The sequence below is a fragment of the Lutjanus erythropterus genome, chromosome 20 (assembly GCF_056507025.1).
Source record: "Lutjanus erythropterus isolate fLutEry1 chromosome 20, fLutEry1.hap2, whole genome shotgun sequence".
Lineage (NCBI taxonomy): Eukaryota > Metazoa > Chordata > Actinopteri > Lutjaniformes > Lutjanidae > Lutjanus > Lutjanus erythropterus.
The window spans coordinates 15461561-15485720 of NC_139336.1; the positions used below are offsets into that span (position 1 = coordinate 15461561).

The following is a 24160-nucleotide window of genomic DNA, read 5'->3' on the forward strand; positions in this document are numbered from 1 at the left end:
TTGCCTTTATTTTCCCACCTAATACCAATCCTAAGAAAATTTTATCACTTTATCTGACAAATAACATTATTATTAATGTTCATTTATTAACTGGTCCCTAAGCTCTTGCCATTTTGCAAAAAAAGGCCCCCTGGCACAGCAGGTATCCCTGGTGTAGAAGATGAAACTTTGTGATTCACCATGTTCATGTAGATGAACAAAAAGCTAACTGTACAACCTGACAACGCTACCCTTTAACAACAAAAACACAACAGTCCCTCCGTGATGCCTCCTTCTTCAAATGTTGGACTCAAGCTCCACTAATGGCTCCTTACAAGTCGAAGACAAAGGAAAGCTGCTACTTGAAAACACATAATCATCAGTGAGAGCTATGCGAGGTGGGAATGAGTCAGTGAGTGAGAGGTGGGAGATATCCAAACATACAGTATGTACTATTCCCTAAGATGTAAGATTTACCGCTGGTCCTCTGATGCTATCTTTTATACTCTCTCCAGTAAACACAGAACTGAGAAAACACTCCTTTTCAACATTTCGAAGAACTTGAACTTTAGTTCATTGCTTTTGAACATTTCCAGGAACACCCCTGAGCATGTAGATACTGTGGTCAACACAGGAAAAAAAAAAAAAACAGCAGAGATTTGCAGTGTAGTTTTTTTGCCCAAAGGGAAGAAGTCTGTCTTGAAAAAAGCTCCCTATCATTTTGTCCTTCAATCCCTTCTTCCACAGAGGCCTGAGAGACCTTAAGACCATCTGTGTGTGTCCGCGTGTTTGTGTGCGGGCTGAGTGTGTATGTTGTTTGTGTGCACTGATGATTAAGCTGAGCCCCGCTGGATTAGTCATCAAGCTAAAAGGGACCGAGGTCCCATCTTGACAACAGCTTGGTCTGAGGCCCGAGTCTCCCTCCTGCGTGGTAAATACAAGGCTCCTCCACGATGCCATGCAATCTCACCGCCCACAGCTGATGAATCACTGCAGCTGAGTACTACTGTGTCTGTGGCGGCCTGCGCTGTCTGCAGGATTGCTAGCTAGGGGGATTAGGATTGCCCCTGATGGAGAAGCCTTCATAATTCTAAAGAGATTAGACAGAGAGTTACTCCAATCACCAGTTATAAAAGTGTACAGGAAGTTTTCTTGGTGTGCACTTTAATACAGGTGCAACCAGAATAATGACCAACTTTAAAGTAACTAATAAATAACTACAAACTGACACAAAGGTGATACAACAGGCTGAATGTCAGAGTTGCTTTTTCTCAACTGAGGGTATTCGTCAAGTCAGGTCTACTTTATTTAGATAGGAAAAAATCAAAACAGAAGTTGGCTTTGGAGACTATAGTTCACACTTTTATTTAGTTTTGCCTCGACTACTGTAGTTCTCTCTACGTAGGAGTTAGTCAACCCTATCTCGCCTGCAGCTGGCTCAGAACAAAGAAGCGAGACTCCTTACTGGCACCAGACATCTCCCCCACACTAGCCTCTCTTCACTGGTTAAAAGTGAAGTACAGAATTGATTGTAAGATTATTTTATTTGTTTTTAAAGCACTGCATGGACTAGTACCGGGCTGCACCTCAGAACGCCGAGCTCATCCCCTGTCCCCTCAGATCCAGTGACCAATCACAGCTCTTTATTTCCATGCACTCAACTGAAAACCAGAGGTGATTGAGCATTTTCAGATGTTGGCATTAACAATTAGATCCTTCCCCATCATTGAAATCTTTGAAACCTTTTTGTTTGTGAAGCACTTTGGTCAAGGTTTGTTGTTTTTAAATGGGCTCTATAAATAAAACTGACTTTGTAATATAACTTACAGAGACCCAATAGTTTCCACCAAAAGCAAATCCTAATGTGACAGTAATGAGGAAAAAATCTTTTTAACAACCTCAAGCAGATCTCTTCTGTATCTATTGTTTGTTTGTAATTATCTAAATTATTTTATCCTGTTTAATGTCTTATGCATTAGATTGTATTTACTCTTAATATGTGTATAAATTAAGTTGTTGTTGTTATTATTGTAGACTTTAAAGTGACTTGGAAGGTCACTGTACATATACAGCAGTTATACATATCCTCATATTGTGTAGTACAGTATATATGTGGTACAACAGTCAATACTCCCCAAACACGGTCGTTTTAAAAAGATTTTGAGGTGATTTAGATGCTAAACACAATCCGAACAAATTCCTTGGGGGATAACTGTGTGCTGAGACACACTTCTTGGCATTTTGTCTCATTGTGAGATAATTAATATGCCATGATGCACACGCTTGTTGTGACTGTCAAGCATTCTCAGCAACAGCAGCAGACGAGGACTCAGGCAAAATAACAGACTTGAAAAGCAACAAAGGACACATCCTGCTGTACTATTATCTTTCATCTTTAGACTGCAGTATTTTTAAGACAACAGGCCTTTTCCCCCCAGCAGCCATACTGCCAGGAAATAGCAGGATAAACAGAGGTGTTAATGATACTAATACAGGTCCCATTCCATTTAATGAGGCAGGGTCTTTGAGTGAGTTTCAATAGTAGCACCCTGACTCTTAACCTGAATGGAACAGAACCTTAATTATAGCATCAATTGTAACGCCTGTGTTTACCCCACTATTTCATGTCAAAATGGCTACTGTGAAGTCAATTCATTTAAGTGTCAAAGCTTAGCATGCCAGTTAGTGCTGATATTATTGTCCATGTCATCTGTGAGTCTTGTTTTACTTCTCACCTTCATAGAATCCATCATCATCCATGTTTCCATACACATACAGATACTTTCCAGCCACAAGGGGGAGTTCTGCTTCCGGATGCTCATTTGGTCCATCGTAAGGGTTATAACTGAGAGACAGAGAAGAGATTTTTTCATTCATTCATAAACTTAAAGATGTAATGAAATGAAAAGTTCCTGTAGGCATGTAGGCCAACCAGTTTCAACCAATGACATGATATTATTGGTTGAAACTGGTTGGCCTACATGCCTACAGGAACTTTTCATGTCATTACATCTTTAAATCAGTCTTCAACTTTTAGCAGCCAGGAGTTAAGATTCAGTAGTTTCCTAGCTATCAACAGCACGATGCATCAGGTTAAGTAACACCCATATCAAATTACTTCCAACATGATCTCCTGCCTGTCTATCCTGTTTCACTCAAAAATACGTCACGATATAGAAGCTAGATACTCTTGAAATGCTGTTTCATCTCAATTTTAACAAGATAATGTTCAATAAAGTGAACAGTTGGTGTCATTCACCTGTAACGGGCAGTGCAAAGGCGGACCTGGCCTGTGTAGCGAGGCTTGGACCTGGGTGATGGGCTGGCCTCATCCTCCATCTGTATATTGACAACAGACTTAATGATAAATGTCATCCACATTAACATCTATTATTCACAATTAACATTCAACCCAAGAGTAACCAAAGTAAACCAATACATTTGAATATATGAATATATAAGTCAGCCTAACCAGGGTAATATTGAGAACAGAGAAAACTTAAAACCATCTTGAAGATGATTTAGTTTAATGTGGTGAAATGTAGTGTTGCAGTGTCACTTGGACCCACCTCTGAGGGGGTCAGCTGTCGAGGGCTGGTGGGGCGGTCCGTTGTTGCGGTGCTGGGTTTGACAGACAGCAGTTCTGGCCTTTCTCTGTCTCCAGTCTGTGGTGTGCAGGGCAAGAACTGGGAGATCAGTAGCGGCGTGTTTGCCGCGGTCTCATCGCCTGGGAGACATTGATTTCCATAGCAAATAAAGAGCAACTGTCATTCCTTCTGCACCCATTTGCTGCTCGTTGCACAGCTATTGATCTCCTGTTGAAGCGAGTGTACAGCAGACACTCATGGCAAAGTCTATTCCACCCCCATCAACACCTCACATCTGCAATGCATTTGTCCTTAAATACCACACAGGTCCTCAGGGGGAGAGAACACACTTGAAAGAAAATGCATAAAATACAACATAGAAACTTCAGCTCTAAGAGTGCAAACATCTGAATTCCTTGAGGAAATTAAAGTAAGTCAACAACATGGATCCTGTATCAGTCGGTTCTTGTGGTTTGTAATATTATGCATTAGCACAAAAGCATCAGCAAGTCCCTCCTCTGTTTCCAGTGAAGAGAAAGATAAAACAGGATTTCCAGCACTTCAAAGACCTTTGGTCTGTGCCAGACTGTATAAATCTACATCGCTGATGTGGCTGTATCTGCTGCCTCTGCAGGTTGTACTTTATCTCGTTAGAATACTAATGCGTTAAACAGCACTCATGTCATACATCAGGCCTGTGATCAATTAGGGAAGATATTGATCATGAATAACCAGTATTGCCATTAATGGTGTGTACCTCTGGTCAGGAGTGAGCTGATCCAGTTGTTATATGAGCTGTCTGGGGGATTAGATCACTCTGATTCTCATTTCATTCATAAGCCTTTTGATCACATGTAATTTGGTGGATGCTTTTATCTCGAGCAGTGGCTCTCAAATGTGGCACTCTGGCAGGGGGTCCAGGGAAAGACTTCAGATTCATTCATCTAAACGATCAGGATATAAAAATATATCTGTTTATTTATTTTACAAAAAGGTAGAGTTCAACAAGTAATTATTTTTAAATCTAAAATATTTCGAAGATTACATTCTAATTTACCCATCTATAACTCATACATATATAACTTATATATAAATCTTCCTCTGACCAGCCAAGCACCAACATGCCACCCATTAAAGGTGAAAAACAGCTGACTCTACATTTCTCATGTTGTTTTTTTTAACATAACTAAGTAGAAGTGTAAAAAATAGACTACATCAAATTATTCTAAGAGACATACAGTATATGAGTGGATCTTGGTCTGATCTAAAGTGTCTTGACTGAATAGATTTTTTTTTTTAGAGATGGGTGAATGCTACTGGGGGGCTGACTGTACCCATATTTCAAAGAGAATCAGAAAAGAGTCTTAGTGATGGTGGAACTAAAGCTTTAACTGTGAAAAATATGACCCTGTCATTAAACTTTTGAGCTTTAGAATGGAGTTTGGTTTGTGGCAACCTACCTGAGTACAGTGACTGATGTTAAACACAGAAACCGGTTTAAAAAAGTACAGTACAGACTGCATGCTCACAGCCTGACCATAGAAACAGGCAGATACAAGAAAACATTGCTGCCAAAAGAAGAGCGTCCGTGCCAACAGTGTGGAGGAACACTTCCTCACACAGTGCACAAAATTTTAACCTGTCCAACAGAAGTTCTTACCAAAACTCGGCAATAAGCTTCCACATTTTATTAACTGAAAAAAAACAAAAACTAAAAATAGTACTGGAAATGGAAATGAAGGAGAGCTGCGTTCTTGTCTTTGCCTGCCGCAACCTGACCTGCTGATCCACAGGCCTCAGATTTTTCTTTACTTTTAACTCATTTTCTTTTTATTACATATTATGTATTCTGCCTAAAATTAGTGATCAATATTGTCCCCATACGATTCCTTTAGCTTTTTACATTAAGGGAACTAAATCACATTGGTGTGGTTTTCTTGTCATGGTGAAGTTTCATACAATGTGCTGTTCAAAGTGTATAAATACCTCACAAATACAGTAAATGTATACATTGTATATTCCTCTTTATATTGTAGCTGTAAACATCATTTGTATAGTGATTCGGCAATACTGTTTGTCTTTATGATCCTGCCAAAAAAGCCATTTGAATTTGCATTTAGTTGAACAGTCTCTCCACTTGAAAGACTACTATGTGCAGAGGATATATATATGTGTGTGTGTGTGTGTGTGTGTGTGTGTGTGTATATATATATATATATATATATACATATTTATACATATATATATTTTTTAAGATTACTTTTTAGGGAGAGAGTGGACGACACGCAGCAAATACGCCGCAGGTGGGAGTTGAACCAGCAGCTGCTGCAAGAAACTGACTGCCTTGGTACATGGGGCAAACACACACACACACACACACAGTGGGATGCCTAATGTAGCCTCCAGCTGCTAGCCTCAAACAGAGTTTTGGAAAACTTGTGGTCTTCAGACCCCCACGATGTTAACTGACATCACTTGAGGCAGTGTATCAGATTTTGCTTAGCTTTTTTTGGCGCCACAAATGGATTTATACAACTTTTTTTCACCAACACCTGTAAACCCGTTCCCTTACATCTGGAGAAAATATTTTGTAGGCTGGGGCATCTCTCTAGCACAACAATGCTTCATTTATTACGGTATGCTGTGACACGTTTTACCTTCAACACAAAACTGCAGCTCCCACGATTTGGACTTCCCATATTGAGATTTCAATAATATCTTGATTATTGTTCAGCCCTATTATAAACACTACTGCCACGACTACTACTAATACTGCAATAATATCAAGAATAATTACAGTAAATTGCAGAATACATAAAAAAAAAATTATATATAACGATTTCTTTTCAAAGGGTCAAAACTTATTTGAAGTTTGTTATGAGCTGAGACCCACCTGTCTTTGTCTTGGTTTCAAATCCAACAATGACTTGTGACAGTTTTTTGTCCGGCGAGAGGGGGATCTGGGATGTGGAGGTGGGATTAATCTTAAGGATGTCCACAGGATCTGATTGCAAACGGAAGTTCAGCAGTTCTCTGGACAGCTGGTGGTAGTGTTCACTCTGTGACCTGCATTTCTGCTCCAGGTCACGAACCTTGACCTTTGAAAACAAGGAGAGTGGAGAGGGTAGTGATGGCCAAGAGGAGGGAGTGGGGGAAAAAGAAGGAGAGAGGAGAGGTAAGGAGTGAATCATGAGGGAACACATAAAGCATGGAGTGTACTTCATCACATGTAGATATGAATTCTCTGAAGAAAAGCCAACATTTCATCTATTAATGCTGATCAACCACAGAGCCAATTAGAGAAGGATCCCTGAAGAGCCATTTTTAGCTTATAGCAGCATGTTATATTAAAACCACTGCAGTCTAATCACAGCATATGGAAGTGTAGAGTCATCTGCGCTGCTGCAGCTGATATATAACACTGCTAAACTCTGATAACAAAGCCTGAGCACAGCTAGAGGATTATAAAACTTACAGTATAGACATTAAAGACATCATATCATAGACATGATATCAGGGGAAGTCAAGGAAGACGGATGGGGGGTACAGTGAGCATAGTTAGTTCTCAATCTGATTCAGTGCAGATATGGATTCTCAATTTGCACAAAATACCCACTAAAGGCTTTGAAAGCTTTAGTGATTTGCTGAAAATCCACACATTTGACTGAAAAAAGATTAAACTAACCAAGGAGGAAAATAAATACCTGAAACATTCTGTCCTTATTGTTCTGTTCAGACAGAAAAAAGTAAAGAAAGGAGAAAAATTAAAAGAAAAAGCATGCTGAACTTAGAACCAAACATTGATAAATGCCGTTGTAATCGATGCAATGGAGGAGAAGAGGAAAGTGAAACAATAATATATTTATCAGTGCAGATAAATATACAAAAGCAACACAAAATTAAAACAAAAGGAGCTAAAAAGAACTGAAAAACACAACAGAATACAGAGGGTTTGTTTGACCATATTGAAAGTGGAGCTACGTTTTTCTTCTCGCTGAACATTGTGTTCACCCATTAGTGTAAAGAAACGGGGCTGCAAATAACAATTAATTTTTATTATCAATTAATTATCTGAATATTTTCACAACTAATCAATTAATTGTTTAGTATAAAACAGGCCATGGCATTTATCAAGCTCATACTTTCATTCTACATATGTGCTTCCTGTCAGAAATCTCTTTCCTTTAAATTTACGCTCTCAAAACAAAGCATATGAATGTTTTTTGACAATCATCTACAGCAAACAAATAAAATTACTGTTGAGCAGATTAAAGACTTTTAATTATTTGGAACTTTTATTTGAGATTTAGAATGTAAATTTCCTATAAAATATAACACGTGTAATGTAACTTTACGTAACATCAACATTTGTTTTTGAAATTTCAGCACCTCTGGTCTATAAAATGTCAAAAGAATGTGAAAATCACAATCTCATCACAATTTCCCAGAGCCACCCAAACACTCACTATCATAAATGACAAAGAAAAGCAGCAAATCCTTACATCTCAGAAGCTGGAACTAAGAAATGGTTGAAATTTTGGCTTGAAAATGCCTGAAACAATGAACTGATTATCAAAAGCGTTGGCCTCTGATCAACTAATTGCTTTATTGAGAAACAGGCCTGTGAGAGAAATAGATTATAAACTGATTTAATGGATTTGCAAGAAGGGAAGTGCCTTCACATGACAGTGGAGTCTCGATTTCTCCAAATCAAACTCTGGATGTTTGTCTGAGCCAAACTCAAGCTACTTGCTAAGTAAAATCGCATTAAAGTGCTTCAGATGGATAATAACATGACCTCGCTTGAACTACACTCAAAGGAGTCCAAACACTGTTGTCGTGACAAAAGGATTTAGAGTGAAATGAGAAAATAATTTCAAGTAGATCAGTCAGTGACAAGCATCTTAAAGTCTGTGATGAAACACAGCAGGTCAGTGATTTGATCATAAGGGAAATTTATAAAAGTATTCAAGGTCAGTCTGGATGCAGGATTAATGGGATTAATGTGATGCGCGAGTCTGCGACTACTGTGATAGAAAAGTTTGTAGTATTTTATACAACACCAGAGAGATAAGTATACGAGGTAGGAATATAAGTGCAAACATGGAAGCTGAGCTGAGTTTGTTTATACTCTCTCATGTATGAGTCACAAACCGGTGTGGAGTATTGAATAACCTACATGGTATTACAGCGTTTGTTCATAACAACTTCTGGGCAGGAAGAAGTCGGTGTACTCTCTGTGGAATTCAAATTTCAAGACATAATTTATGCCACACCACCTGTTTCAGGGCAGAGGGCACCGGCCAGCACCCTGACGACGTTCCCACAGTCCACATCTCACTGACATTCAAAACCAAGGCAGTTTCTTCTGGAACTTGTGTTAAAAGATGAGCCACAAACTTTCAAATGATTTAATTCTGGCAATTCAACAACATATATGTGGAAGAAATTATTCAGTTATTTAATATTAGCATATAATTATAATAAAATATTTCCATATCTGCATACTGCACTTTTCATCTATGTTTTTACTTTTAGCTAAATTCAGGTCAGATTCTGGTTTGCATTGGAAACAGAAACTCTACAGTAAGGATATACAAGTATATAAGAATATCCCTCAGTTGAAGGGAATAACATTGGTGCAATAAATCAGTGATTGATTAAGGGAGAGGCAAGCTTTTTTAAATACGCCACGGTAATCATGGAGCTGACTTTTTCTGAATCATAATGAGATACTTCAGATAGAGGAAATACTTGTTTCCATTGTATTATTTGTGCTTTCTCAAATAACATATTGCACATCTGACTAATACTACAATGAAATGTCCTGAGGCTTTTAGGCTGTTTTATTTCACCAGAAACAGATCTAAACCACATTTAAGAGAAGTAACACTGGGCTAAGATCTGAGTTTGTACCTCTAACAGGTGTACTGCCTCCTCATGCTCTTGGTCAGCTTGAACCCGAGCTTGCACAGAACGCACAGAAACACACAGTGACAGCTGACACTATGATCACAGTCCATGAGCTACAATAGACAGCGCACAGCTGACACACTGTCAAGCCAATACTCTGGCAGAGGCTCACTGGTTGATCACAGCACTGGTACTTGAAGGGAGTCCTGATGGCGCAGCTCTGATGAACAGTTATTTTGGGGGTGTGTTAGTTTCTAAAAAGTGGCTGGTAGCACAAATAAGAGCACGGTTTTATATATGAAAAACCTTTTGTGTAAGTAGTCTCTGTTTGAATATATTTTCCTCTGACTTAATTACTGATCTATTTGAACAAATAACACAAATACAGGATAATAAGCAGGTACATACGGACTACAGACAGAAAAACCTCACAGGTTTCTGAGAAGGCAGTCACTATTCAGCTCTTTCATGGCCGTATCAAAGCCTGAGTGGTCTAATCCGATGGGTATTTTGAGAATATTTCCATATCAGTCATTGGAATAAGAGGATTTTGAATGGGCTTTTTGTTTTATCCTTGTATACCGTGTTAAAAGTAAATGATGCAACAACAGGACAAAGACAGCAAATTAAACATTTAAAACTACATATATTTGCTCATTCAGTAATTAAAAATGTAGAACATCAAGTTGATTGAGTATAGGGGGTCAGAATTCGCAAACTTTTAAGTTTAAGCATTAATCTGAGCCGCAAATTTGGGCCAGACACGGCCCAGAGCATGTGTAATTGAAATCCATGTGTCCCTTGTGATATTTGAAGTTTTGAGGATATTTGAAGAAAATATCCCGATCTTTAAAAGGTACCAGTGGTGTGTGCACACTGAAAGATGTTCACGAGGTGTAGATAAATTTATCAACAACTAGAAAGGCAACATTTTTAGCAGAGAGCTCTTCATCGCACTATCAAACAACATGAAAGGTGTTCACAAGCTGGACCTGCATTTCTAATAAAACCTGCTGATTTTTGGACAGGCTTCAGAGGTGTTTATGTTTTCTGATACAGTAGCAGTGATTCTGTGACGGTGATTCAGCACAAACTGACACATCTGCTGAACAAGGAGCTTTGGTTCTTCACCTCTCAAATCACAAAACCAATGAGCCAGGAGGGTTTGGTCTAAAGTATAAAAATTGAGCTGTTTTTTTTTTTTTTGCTTTATCCATCTGTCCATACCTTTTGCAGTTGATTGATCTCCTTCTGCTTGGTGTGAAGGGCCACCAAGGCTTGCTCATGCTCTATCTGCAGCTGCTGCTTCAGCTCTACAGCCTCATGCATATGCTGCGGAGAAACAGACAGAGGGAGAGGATGTGGTTACACTGAGGGATGTTATGTAGAGATGTTTTTTTTTGACAGTATCCCTACAGAAATACCAAACCACAATATATATCTACTGATGGTGACAGATTCAATAAAGCCAGACCTTGAAAGGCTGAACAATTATCAGAATACTGCTGTTGCTAACCCCGGCACTGAAAGGAGGGTATAGTCTGCAGTGGGCTGGCTAACACCCTGGTAACCAGCCTTTGAGGAAATTGAATCCAGTCCACCTGAATGGCAATTAGGTGCAGGCAACTCTGCATTCTGACGTTTGAGAAAAGAAAATGCAAACATATTGTGATATCAAGATTGTCAAAATATAGCAAACAAAATAACAAATTTAAATATTCACCAGAGCCTCACTGATTAACCTAAATAATTAAATTAAAGTAGCATTTTCACATTTTAAGAAATGCTGCTTATTTGCTTTCTTGCTGAGAATAAGATGTGAAGATCTAACTCCCATGTCTTTATGCCAAATGTGAAGATTCTACCAGCAGCCAACTACCTGAGCTCAGCATAAAGATGGGAAAAAGGGGGAAACAACAGGTTTGGCTCTGTCTCAAAGTAGATTTAAGAATTTTACTGCCAATGACTGCTTTACTGTAAATATCAAATAAATATAACTATGAAAAGAGCTATTGCAACCACAATTTGTAAAATCATACTGCGCTATTGACAAGCCAAGCACAGGAAATGGCAAGAACTGCAATGTTCATGTTCTTTCTTTTCCTTTTTGTTTTGCATATCAGTGTGTGCAAAATGAATGAATCAATGCTTCAAAAAAATTCAACAAGCAATACAAGAGCCAGTTACACCTAAAGCTCGAGGATGAATCAATACTGATTGTGACCTGACTTCAAACTTTGAAGCTGTAGGTTTTTCTGTGTTTTCTGTTGTTTTTAGTATTTCACAGGTTAACTTGTTGAACTCAGCGTTAGCATGTTGCAGGACTAATGTGGCTACTACCACAGGCAATTTTGTAATATTGAAACACAGTAAAGAGAAACTGTGATAACTGTTACTAGCAATCGGCAGGTAGATTGATCAGACCACAAAGATTCCAAATGATTTAATTTGTCATGAATGATTTGTAAACACAAACAAACAAATAAACGGTGCTAATATGACATACTGCACTACTGAGCCAATATAAATAAAAAATGCAAGGGAAATTCTGTCACCACACCAGCCCCAACCATAAACAGGTATTAGATTTTAGTACCAGAAGCATCCTGGTTTCTATTTGTCATCCGTTTGTCATCCAAATAGTATTGACCAGTCATGTTTGAGCAGGCTTTGGAAGCTAATCAGACTCACTGGAAGCCTCCAAAACATTGGCCATCGCCTGCAGAGGCTAACCTGTTGTCAGACGATAGCTGATGGGTTCTGAGATAGCTGTAACTGGTGTGCGTATGGCAATAAAGTACTTGAAAAGGTAACAAAACCAACCAGCACCTCTGATGCTAACTTATATCTTCTTGTTTAATTCTTACAAAAAATGTACATGTCAGGAGCAGTTGCTTCCTATAGTCTTGTTGTTACAGCTAAATTCCAACAGGCATGGCTGCAACATGTCATGGCTGCGCCACGTCGGCCGGAGCAGATCGCAGCTATTCTACACAATGCTTGCAATTCCACCGTAACTGGGGCACATCAAATATGCTCTGAGTCTATTTTTGACAAATGCTACATCAATTAGCACAGAGCAAAATACCAGACCCTTGCAGACTCGCGATAATAAAGACAGAAAAAAACAATTCGATGATGCAACCCACTTATCCATGGTAGAAGCACAAAAAGCAGGGGAGGAGGACCAAATCAACATAATCAGGCAGTCAAAATGCCCCACTTCTGAAATGCTGCTGGTGGGACCTGCAGCCATGTGGAGGGCAGATCAAAACTGCGGCACAGTGGAATCAAACAGTAACCATTACAGATTAAACAAATTAGCAACAAGCTGTTAATCAGTGAGTTTTTAATGTGCTACTAGACAGATTTCGTTACCTTCATATGAAGCAAGGCTAGGTGTTTCCACTTGTTTCCAGTCTTTATGCTAAGCTATCATCTGCTGTTTGTACCCTATGAAAGCATATAAGCCTCTTTCTCAAAATGTCAAACTATTCCTTTAAAGTAAAATTTTGCAATCTCAAGTACTCAAGTATTTAGTTCACTGCAGTGGTAAAGTATAATGATGTTATATAGTACATGCAGTTTTATATATAATTTGAAATGTATATCAGATTCCACCTACTGTACTGCATATTCTGAACTGACTCAGACAAAGCTGACACACTTGGTCTACCATGCCGATCCCAAATCTACCCTTTCCCAAATTAGCCAAGTCATGACTATATAGTATCTATCCAGTGAGTCACGACCAGCTGCCACATCTTGCAGAAACAGAGTTAAGGCCATAAGATGTTTCTGCAGGCTTAAAAAGAAAAGACAGCTTAGAAAGCTCTGACATTCATCATTTTCTCTCTGTGTTCTCTCTCCCTTGAAAAAAAAGAAAAGCCTCTTTACCTCCTGGGGTGGCTTCGAGGTGTCCTGAGCAGGCAGCCACTGCTTTGCATAATCAGAAAGAAGCTCTAAGCTGCAGAGGACTGGGCTGGCTGAGAGGCTGTCACTGGAGCCCTCGTGAAAACAAATTTTTTTAACCCTTGGATTTTCAGGAAGGGCTTGATGAAATCACCTACATTTTCAGTAAAAACCCTGTTGTGATGTCATGTTGCAACAGAAACAGACAATTAAACCAACAACCTGTCTTACACAAGCCTGCTCCTCCAGCCTGCAGAACACAATCAGCCTTTCCTATTACTGATGCATCAGTGCAAAAGGAGACGCTCCAGTGAGGTACACAACACTGTAAAGTCCAATCTTTGAGAAAGGTGACGTTTACTGCCGAGCAGCAAGGGTGTGGACTTGAGTTACATGACTTACACTTGAGTCAGACTCAAGTCACAAATTTGATGACAAAATCAAAAATGGCTTGCAACCTGACTTGGACTTTAACACCAATGACTCATGACTTCACTTCAGTCTCTTGACTTGAAAATGCTTGATACCTTCCCCCAATCCCACATAAAAAAAAAGTGTCTTATTTAAAAAGTGTGCCACAATCACTTCATTTCCCTTCATTACCTGAATCATTTCACATTAATGGTGTTCATTCTCAGCAAGTCAGCACTTCATTCCTGAGATCCACTTTGTTCGATCAAATCAGACAGTATCCAATCAAGTTGCAGGAAAGGACTATGATGAAGTAACATTACGTTACTGAGCACTAGTTGAAAAAAATGATACCAAGATAATTTTGTTCATGTACAAAAAAATGTGTGGTTGTCAGCAAAAAACTTCAACATCTGAAGTAGCTCTGAAGGAAGTCATGGCTCTGTTGTTAAGATGCCGTTATATTTGACACAAGAGCGCATTATAACTTGTTTAGGACTTGAAACTCAAAGTTTAGGACTTGAGACTTGTCAGCCTTGACTTGGGACGTGGCATGGGACATGAGTGCACCTCTGTAGCTCCTATCTCTGCTTGAGGCTAGTGGCTCGAAGCTACAAAGCTACTGTGCAACTAGCAGTTTTTAATCAGATGGATTGTCCTCTTCTGTGACAGTTGAAACAGACCATTTCATTTAACATCTGTCTTTCATATTGTCCTTAATACATTCTTGTAGGATTGAAAGGCCCTCAATAAGATGTGGCCATGCTGACTTTGTATTTAAAAGATGCCAAGCATGATTCTGGAGAAAGATACGTAATTGTCTTATCTCATTCCCAGGTCATGAAACACTGAAGTTTTGGGGATGGGACTCAGTTGGGACAGTCAACTATTTTGCTGACCTGTTACTGGGCAAAGTCTCCCACAGACTCAAAGACTAGATTTTTTAAAGGCTGAAAACAGATCCAAGAGGAGGAGCAGAAGACTAATTTTATCTTAGACCACTTGACTTACATTATGCTGAAATGTTATTATGGAACTTTTGCCCACAGGCAACAAAAATAAACTGCCTGCCCTCGCTTTAATTCCCCCACAGAAATGTGACAATAAACCAGATTATATAACTTAAAATCCAAGATTGACAGTTGTTGTATCTCATTAGTTTTGACTGAGCAACCCTTTTTAAAAATAATCAAGTCTGTCTTTTTGTTGTTGTTGTTTTTTTTATGTTTGTGTTTCCTCTATCTCTGCTTTCTCCACCCACACCGCCCTGTGTAATTTTCTCTAAATAGTCTCTTTGTCTTCATAATCAATACACAATGAGAAAGTGACAGAGCTTTCTTTGCTGTATTAGGGAGCGGGTCAGTTTTTCTCAGATGGGTACATTTCTCTCTCAAATATCCTGACAAACAGACAATCGATAGGAGATGCAGGGAGGCGAGGATTTGTAATGAGAGTGCCCCTCACGGCGCAGTGAGACTGTGTCTGATTACTATTGGCGGACCATAACACGATGAAAAAAAGAGCCTCTCCATGAAACCGATGACACTTCAACTCATGAGTTGCATCGCTCTCCTTCTAAAGTTTTCTTAGAAAACAAACACATGAGACATGGGAATATTTCCAGAAGAGGCAGTGAAAATCAGGCCTGAAAAGTCTCCAAGTCTGATGAATGGTGTGAGCCTAACAGAAGAGGGGATGAGTGAAGATGTGAGTGCTGGAGAAATGCAGTGAGATATACAGGATGTCAGTGAAAGAGTGGACAGCAAGACTCAGTGGAAAGGAGGATAATGCATAAAAGACTTAGAACCTTAGAGACATATTGCTCAGTGGACAAGAAAGAAACCATTCTAGATTTATAGCATCAATCCACGGACTAAATTTAGATTCATTTATATAATCTAATCCGTAACAGGAGATAATTAAATCTCCCTTCTGTGTGCAGACAAAGGAAATTTCTTCTTTGGGGGAGGATATGTGAAAAATGGCAAATTGAAATCCTTTGAATTGAACTCCTTTGATCAAGTAATCCAAGAGTTTAGTTTCTTCAGGTAAAACTCAGTACTGAATCCGAAGCTTACTGACAGGATTTCTGAGTTCTCCCTCAATGCTCAAAATTGCTTTCTGGCATTATTAAGTTATCTGGAGCCGGCCACATGGTCTTTTTTTTTTTTTTTTTTACTCCTCTTTGCCAGACAACTAAAATTGCCAGAGCGCTACAGTAAAGATGATTCAGGAGAAAGTCTCAAAGTGTCATTTAGTGAGAAATCAGGGACAGAGTTTGGCAAAATTTAAAGAAGTTGGGGAGTTAGAGATTAGTTTGCGACTGTATGTATGATTGGTTATAAAATAAAAACTTGTAGCAACACTTTTATATGAAGATAATGTCTATAATGCATTATGAGCACACTTTTAAGACATGCATTGCAAGGCTTTAAGAGACTCTTCATACATGTTTATACCTCCATGTCAAAATGACAACAGTACTTGAGAAAAGAAATCTGAGTCCTGAGTTACACAACACATAACTACCATAACTTAAGCCAGAGAACTGCTCTAACATGTTATAACAGTTTATAAGTGATATGTTTCTGAAATGGGCCAACAAACATCAATAATACACCGTAGCATGACTTTACTAGCTTTAAGTAAAGTGACAGCACTGTATATGGTTATGATGTTTTGACATGTTTTCCTTTCAGAAACTTCGAATTCATCAGTTAAGGCAGTTCTCTCTAACTAGGTTGTACCAACAAAGATTAATTTAATCTAAGGTTAGGTTTAATCAGTTTAGCAAAATAGTAAATAAATAAAATCCAAGTATCCCGAAAACTGAAATTAAATAGTTTAATAAATATGAAGATGCTTTCTAAACCAAATTAAAATAAATTAATAAGTTAAAAAATACATTTGAGTGCTGTTGGGACTTGAATGTATGAAAAAGGCGGAAAATATAAAAGTGGGAGAAACCGTTAACTTTTAGTTGCTCTGTTTTCCTAATATGTTCCATTGTTTGGCAGCTGGCTAAAAAAACGTGCATTGTTTTCTAGCTAGCTTTATTGTCAGTCAGCCTAGTAAGTTTACTCATGATGGCTCTGCAGAGAAGTATTTTGCTTAATCCATCTCAAATATGCAGCCATTTTAAAAGTTAAACCTCCTCAAATGTAACTTCATAGTTAATACTGGATAACAGTTTAAATTGGAATTTCACTACTTAAAGTAGTTCACTACTTATACTTTACTTTTACTTTGCAAATCTTGCTATAAGTTGACATGCATGATTATAAACATTTATAAAGATGTTTTATAAAGCCTTATCAATGCATTATAATGCATTATAGACACTGACCCAGAAAAGGAAGGAGAGAAAGGAGGGATGGAAAGCAAACATAAATGGAGAGACGTCTCACCTTTAGAACCTGTTCCAGGTTCTCCACTTTGCCCTGGAGTTGGCTCCTCTGCTGCTGGGCCACGTCTCTCTCCTGGCTCACTACAGCAAAGGTCTGTTTCAGCTGCTCATAGTCTGATCGCACCTACACGAACGGAAAAAGTCCAGATGCAAGGGAGGGAAGAAAAGATGAAATAGAGCAAGAGTAGGTTAAGAGGATTATTAACAACATGGATATAAAAGGCCATAAAAAAAAGCCAAAGAAAAAAAAACAACAAAGTGAGGGAACACACTTTAATTTCCTCTGTTTTACTTGAAGAGTTTCACAATGTTGCCATTATTCTGCTTTTTTAAAAAGAGGAAAACAAACATGCAATTTTTATGAGGTTTGTTCTTGCAGCAGTCCTACTTTTTCCATTTATGAATAGAGGCTGAAGTTTTTTTTGGCTGCAGGGTTGATTGGGAGTTCACAGTCTGAGGAGAAATTAATCAGCACATTTCCATTTAGCCTTGATGAGACAGAGCTGCTGACTTGAGCGTTCTGCCTCTCGTTCCTTCATCAGTCAGAGGCCTTGAGCTAAGCTGGTTCCTCTAAAGGTGGCCTCGCAGGATCAGGCAGAACCGTCCCTCAGCCACACACCAATCATCTCATTAACTAACATAACAGAGGGGCACACAATGGATACACTCATTAATTCAGATTGTGCAATTTATGACTGGAGCTGGAAGCGGAAGCGCTTGTACTATCTGAGCTATATCACGTGGGACAAGCGGCATAATATTATTTATTATTGTATTTTCAAGTGGACTAAAAAAAACACATTTTATTTTGAAAGCACAGTGATGCTTTACATGATCAATTAAATGAAGTGTCTATTTGCACTTAGGTGAGAATAGACACATGGCAGCTATTAAGCTCTTCACTCCCTCACCCCAGTTTAGCTATAAAGAGTGAGAAAGTTTCTGTGACCATGGATTCAAAGCCAGCAAACCTTAAAATATTAAACATCATTCCTACACTATTGGTATTATTCCACATAATTCTTATATTTTTTTCAACAACATATTCATCTGTATAGGTGTTAGTACCAACTGATAAATTGTGTTTTCATCAATGTCACAATACAAATATTTAGAGGAATAATACATCACAAAAGACTACCTGAAATGCAATGAAAAAGGAAAGTCTTTTTATTTGACCTATCAGATGGAGTTCTGGATAGATGAACCATGCATTCACACCATTTGACCAGTCAGATGAAATTCCAACTACCTGTCAGCTACCCTCAGATTAATGAGTGTCAATTTGGTGACGACTGTGAGGTTAGCTAGCACAATGGCTGAGGAAGGAGAGGAGAGCTTGGAAAAAGTGGCTGACAAAAACCTCATGGTGAAAAAGAACAGCACTCCTGCTTTGGATGCAGGAGAAACAACATGTTACAGAAACATATATTGTGTAAAACTTGCACACAGTTGTGACTGTGTCACAGTATCTGTGTCACAGTTCTGAGTTCCAGAGGAAAAAAGTTAATGTGCACAATTCAATATTTGTTTATTTATCGCAAGTAATATCGTCATGGCAATACTGAACAATGTTATCGCACATCACAGATTTTCCTCATACAGTGCAAGTCTAATTGGGGTAAATTAATTTTCTTGTGAAACTGTCAGAGATAGGCAGTTAAGTCTCTTGAACTCTAACAAATAACCTCCAGAAAATGTGCAATTTATTTTCTGTGATAACTTCATCTAATGATACCACCGCTTTTATGTTTCCCTTTTCTTCTTCTCTCACCCTCTGGTTCCGCCTTTTCCTCTTTTCCCTGTGTCATTCCTTCATTCTCTCTCTATGCACAGTCCACCACATGTTGTCTGCGTCTTTGCCCTCACCTGCCAGTCACACTTCACTCATACTGTATATCTGGCAGGGCCGAACGCACTTTTGCCCCGCTTCCTTTTCATCTCCCTGCCCACCTTGTCGATGCACAGATGGCATCTTTTTGTGTGGCACAGTGGAGCAAAAGCTCTGAGCTGAGTCCCTGGACACGTGTCAAAACTGCCCCCTCTATGAGAGTCACTATTTGCGCCAGAGTAGCTAATCGCCTACCATCACAGACTGTCTCCGTCTGGGCCTGCGTGCATGTTTGTGTGTGCATGTGTGAAGTGGGAGACTCTGGCTGACTGTGCCAGTAAAGACACGAGGATAGGAAAGGCACATGCCATCCTGTGCTGAAAAGGCAATACAAAGAAGATACAGAGGTAACACATTATAACATATGCGATGATGATAACAAGGCTGCAGGGGCCATATTAAAGAATTAAGACAGGAAGTATCTAATCTAATCTTTTCCTACTTTGGTATTACACAAGCAAGTCCTAGCTAACCTTAGGAATTCTATCTTATCTTACTTCATCCTATCTTATCTCAGGTTGGGAAATCCTAAATTCTCACTCCAACATTGTTTTATGTCTGTTTTTATGTCTGCTACCTAGCAACCTTTGACATGTCGCCCTGCTAAACACCTTATAAACTCTTTTTTGAACACTGAAACATACACTGAACCATACAAAAAAACAGAGCTAAAACAACGGGCATTTAACTTCAAGACAGATGAGTTGGAGGTGTGGGTAACATTTGAGAAATCCAAAGCAATGAAAAATCTCCACTGTATCTGACATCCATTGTGCAAAAGTGATAAAAGAGCAGCCATATGGATCAAACAAGTTAGCTAACACTTAACTACTGTTAGCTAACACTACCATTAGCTAATAATAGCAAACACTACTGTTGGCGAACACTACCATTGGTTAGTGTTACCAAACACTCTTGTTAGCTACTGTTAGCTAACACTATGGTTAGCTTTTAAGTTAGCCACTATAGGTGGAAAAGTGAAATTTAGGTCAACTTAATTCCATTGTGTAAAAGCAATATAAGAGCAGCCATATGGATTCAACAAGATGGCCAACACTTCGTTTGGTGCTGTATTGGCTGATATTACTGTTACCAAACACTACAGTCAGCAAATATGCTGTTAGCTAATTTGTCAGCTAGCTACTACTACAGGTGGCGTGAAAGTGACAGGACAGCTTAACAGTTGCCCTGTGAGTTTGTTTAAGATTTTGGGATGTTAGGGTGGTTGTGTAATACACATTTCCAATCGTACATTAGGATAGCAACACTATAGGAACTGTTCATCTGTAATGGCTTTTTTTCCTAAATCAGGTCATGACCCTAATTACCATGGCTACCAAACAGTTAAGATTGGATGTCCAAGTTAAGAAGTTTCTATAATATGAGCTCAGATGTACTGATCCAACACGACTGATGCTGCAGCCATTTATAAGACATTGTGCACATGATACATAGCCCTTATATCAGCAGTCGTACAAAATACAATACATTCTAGTATAGGTCATGGACTGGTTGACCATTGATCCTCATTATCTGGATGCCTTACCTGGTCATACTTGGATGCCTTCAGGTGGTGGTTGATCAGCTCAAGGTTCAGACGATTTTTCTCCTGCAAGGCAGCATGGAGCTTTGCTTTCTGAAGAACAAACAAGTAAAAAGAAAAGAGAGTTTAAGGTGTTGTTACATTGTGATTCATAATCTTCCTCATTGCAAAGACTTGACTGCATCATGTATGCAAGACACACGGCGTAACTCCATCTTAAAACTATTATATAAGCGACAGATGAAAGACTCAGGTTAGTGCCGATCCCTCCCTCCGTCTGTATGCATGTGTGTGTGTGGGGCTAAGCCTTCTCTAAGATGTTGTCTGGAGAACAAAACCCACAGCTGCATACTGTCACCCTCCATTTGGTAGGTGGCATTAGGAAAAAGAGGGGGGGCACAGGAAGAAAAAGACCTGGAGACACAGAGGAAGGAAGCTGGGATGGAGGGATGGTGAGAACATGGAACAGGAAGTGGGAGAAGGTTTAAGGGAGAAATGTTCAGGAAAAGGACACAAACTGAGTAGATGAAAGGATGCAAGTCCAACGTTGGATGCATCAGTCGAATGCTAAATAAGCAAATGAGTGCATAATGTCAGTAAAATCCAGCGAGCTCGAGATGAGATTAAGTTGCATATCACGTAAAAAGGATTGAAAAGAGGTGTGCAGTTCCTGTCTGCACTCTCTCGCTGCCCGGATTCACATTCAGAAGTTGTCATGCCGCTGGTGCTGCAGGTACTCAAGCATTACATAATTACACCAGACTCAAACTAGGGCAATGCTCTCCTCCTATCACAGCTCTGAGCATTCAAGAGTGATTTCACTGCGACTGGTCATATCCTGGCACATAATACCACTTCATGCTAGTGCACTGTGCTCATACTGTTGATTGTCATTCTCGCCGTCCTGGCTATAATACACGGATAAGCATAGCAATCAGGCCTGTTCTCTATTCAACTTTGTCTTAAAGCAAAAAGCAACAGGATCACAGGTTTATTTTGGTTGAACATCTAGCAGGATAAAATGGTGGCTTCAACACCAGCAGGGTTTTGTTTCAACATGTGTTATTGATCTGAACGTATTGCCCCCAAATGAAAATAAGCACATTTAGTAGATTTATCTCCCTGATTGCAAGATGCCTCATTCTTCTCTGCTGGAAGGAATAAGAACCTCCAGACTTCACAAGATGGATTAGAGACATGATGTTTTTTTACTTCAGATAATCCAATACAATCTTAAAGGCTCCTTGCAAAAATTTAGGAAGATCTGGGCCTCCCTTTACAGAGCATTACAGTTTATATGTACCATACCAATACTGATAGTGGTATTGATACTAATCGTTGCACTTTGTCGTATGTATCCCTTCTGTAAAAATTGATTTATAGTCTCCAAAAGACAATTTCATTCAATTACCTTCTAAAATATGTGTAAGATTTAAAATAAACTGGCAAAAATGTAGATTCCTCTATAACAACTGGGCAGGTGGAAGATGCATTCTAGCTGCATAAAGCACAGCTGTCTGTGTTGTTTTATATTAGGTATTAGGAAGTATATTTTCTTTCTCAGATTTTCATTAAAAAACATATTAAAATGGTTAGGGTGTGAGTTTTGTGCAGATCTGTGACCTACAAAGATGTTTTCTTAAAGGCAGAATAAGTAGGATTTGTTAGCTGCTGTTTGAAAACGCCCCACAAAGACAGTCCGTGTGATGTCTTGTGATGTTAAATATTGATGTTTTGGGTTAGTAAAGCATCTGATCACAGCAAAATAATGAGAAAAGTTAGGGGCAGAGGGTGGGGTCTCTGCAGATGCAATGCCGCCACACACATTTGGTAGGTTATGGGTGATGACTGAGAGGGATTATTGCAAGCATATGCATTTTCTTTGGGAAAACCCTGTGCAGTTTGTCTTTAAGTCATGATCAAGGCCAGGACATCTCTGCAGCATGATAATATTTACAGGGACAGTCACCACAAATACACATTTTTCCTCTGGTTTGTAGTGTTGTTTATCCATCTAGATTGTCTTGGTGTGAGTTGCCAGGTTTTTGAGTTATCAGCCGTAGAGATGTCAGGCTTCTCTCCAATATAATGGGACTAAATGGCACTTGGCTTGTGGTGCTCAATGTGCCAAAAAAGCAATGTCTCTTTCTAGAAATCATGACCCACTCACTCAAGATGACCCACACACCTTGTTGACAGCAATCACACAGAAACTATTTACTTTCTATGGTAGAATCTGCTGGAACTACTTTCGTTTGACTACAAATAAAATAGTTTGATTAAATTGTTCAGACCTATGTCATACCCCATACACACATGCATTATACAAGCTTGAGCCTCATTGCTATGATATATTCAAGCAAAAGAGGAGTTCAAGCATTACTTGCCAGCTTCTGCACAAGAAAATATTGTGCAGCTGAGAGTTTTTATGATCAAATTTATCAGTACAAATCGAGGAACTCAATAAGCCCTGAGCCAAGAGGAAGAAGAGGGAAAAACAGACAAAGTGAGGGGCCAGCCAGGTTCATCCGTCTCTTTGTGTGCAGGCAGAGAGACAGCCAGGCCTGTCGCAGGAAGACACAATCAAACCAAGACACAGATAGAGAACAGACAAGGACAGGAAGACACAGAGACTGGTGAGTGAGTTCACTCGCTGCTCTTATTGTGTAATGCTGTCGCCACAGCACATCACTGCAGACTACAGAGCTGATAGTGTAGCCACACCTAGCTACAGAAGCAGCCAGAAATGATGGCATTCTTCTGCTTTTGACTGGTAATTATGGAGATGCGGCACATCATGAGGTGCCAGCTGTGGTTGTCCTAAACACTGACACCCTGCTCTTGTAGTTGACATCATAAAAAAAAGTGCAGGGGGTGGAGGAAGGGATATAAAGATGATTGAGGAAAGGGATTGTGTTGAAATTTTTGAGGGGGAGGGAAAAATGACAAACACAGACAGGAAGATAGGTCGAGCAAGATAAAGTTTTGTTGAGGCAATAACAAAAGAAACGAAGAAACCTCGGAAAAGAAAACACAATGACCTTTTAAAGGCTGATTTTTGTGGGCCTCGGGATTGATGTCTGCTTCTCCTCTTCCTCCCACTTCCAGTGAATCACACATTCACAGCTCTGCCTAACACTCCGTAACATCTTGTAAACACAGTGCTATGCTGCAAAGCCAAGGGACACACACACATTTCTGTGCCAATTTAAACCTTCAATATGCACAAATAAACAGAGAAATCTGGTTTGAATATATAAAAGATATGATAATTAGGCTTTCTCTTAAGAAAACACAACCAAACGGGGGATTTACGGCACTCTGAGGACATCTGTGCAGATCTGTGTTTGAGTGAAAGTGTGACATGCGTGTGTGTATGTGTGAATCTGAGCGTGGCTGTGAAATTGGAGATCCATATGTGCGTGCAGAAGAAGAGTGGACGGGCTAGAGGGAGAGACCTCAACACCACTAATGACTAATTCACTTTGACAACTTCTTTCTTCCTTCCTCTTCTGTCT

The 24160-nt window shown here is 39.2% G+C and overlaps 1 protein-coding gene across 1 annotated transcript in view; it reads right to left on the reverse strand.

The window, feature by feature from the left end:
* Positions 1 to 24160, reverse strand: part of rimbp2a (RIMS binding protein 2a) — an 89653-nt gene that overhangs the window by 21180 nt on the left and 44313 nt on the right. Inside the window, exons 5-11 of the mRNA XM_084746640.1 lie at positions 20646 to 20735; positions 17210 to 17332; positions 10707 to 10811; positions 6460 to 6664; positions 3549 to 3706; positions 3239 to 3318; positions 2715 to 2824 (exon numbers count right to left, since the gene is read on the reverse strand). Coding sequence (XP_084602766.1) covers positions 2715 to 2824; positions 3239 to 3318; positions 3549 to 3706; positions 6460 to 6664; positions 10707 to 10811; positions 17210 to 17332; positions 20646 to 20735 — 871 coding nt within the window. The remainder of the gene's footprint in view (positions 1 to 2714; positions 2825 to 3238; positions 3319 to 3548; positions 3707 to 6459; positions 6665 to 10706; positions 10812 to 17209; positions 17333 to 20645; positions 20736 to 24160) is intronic.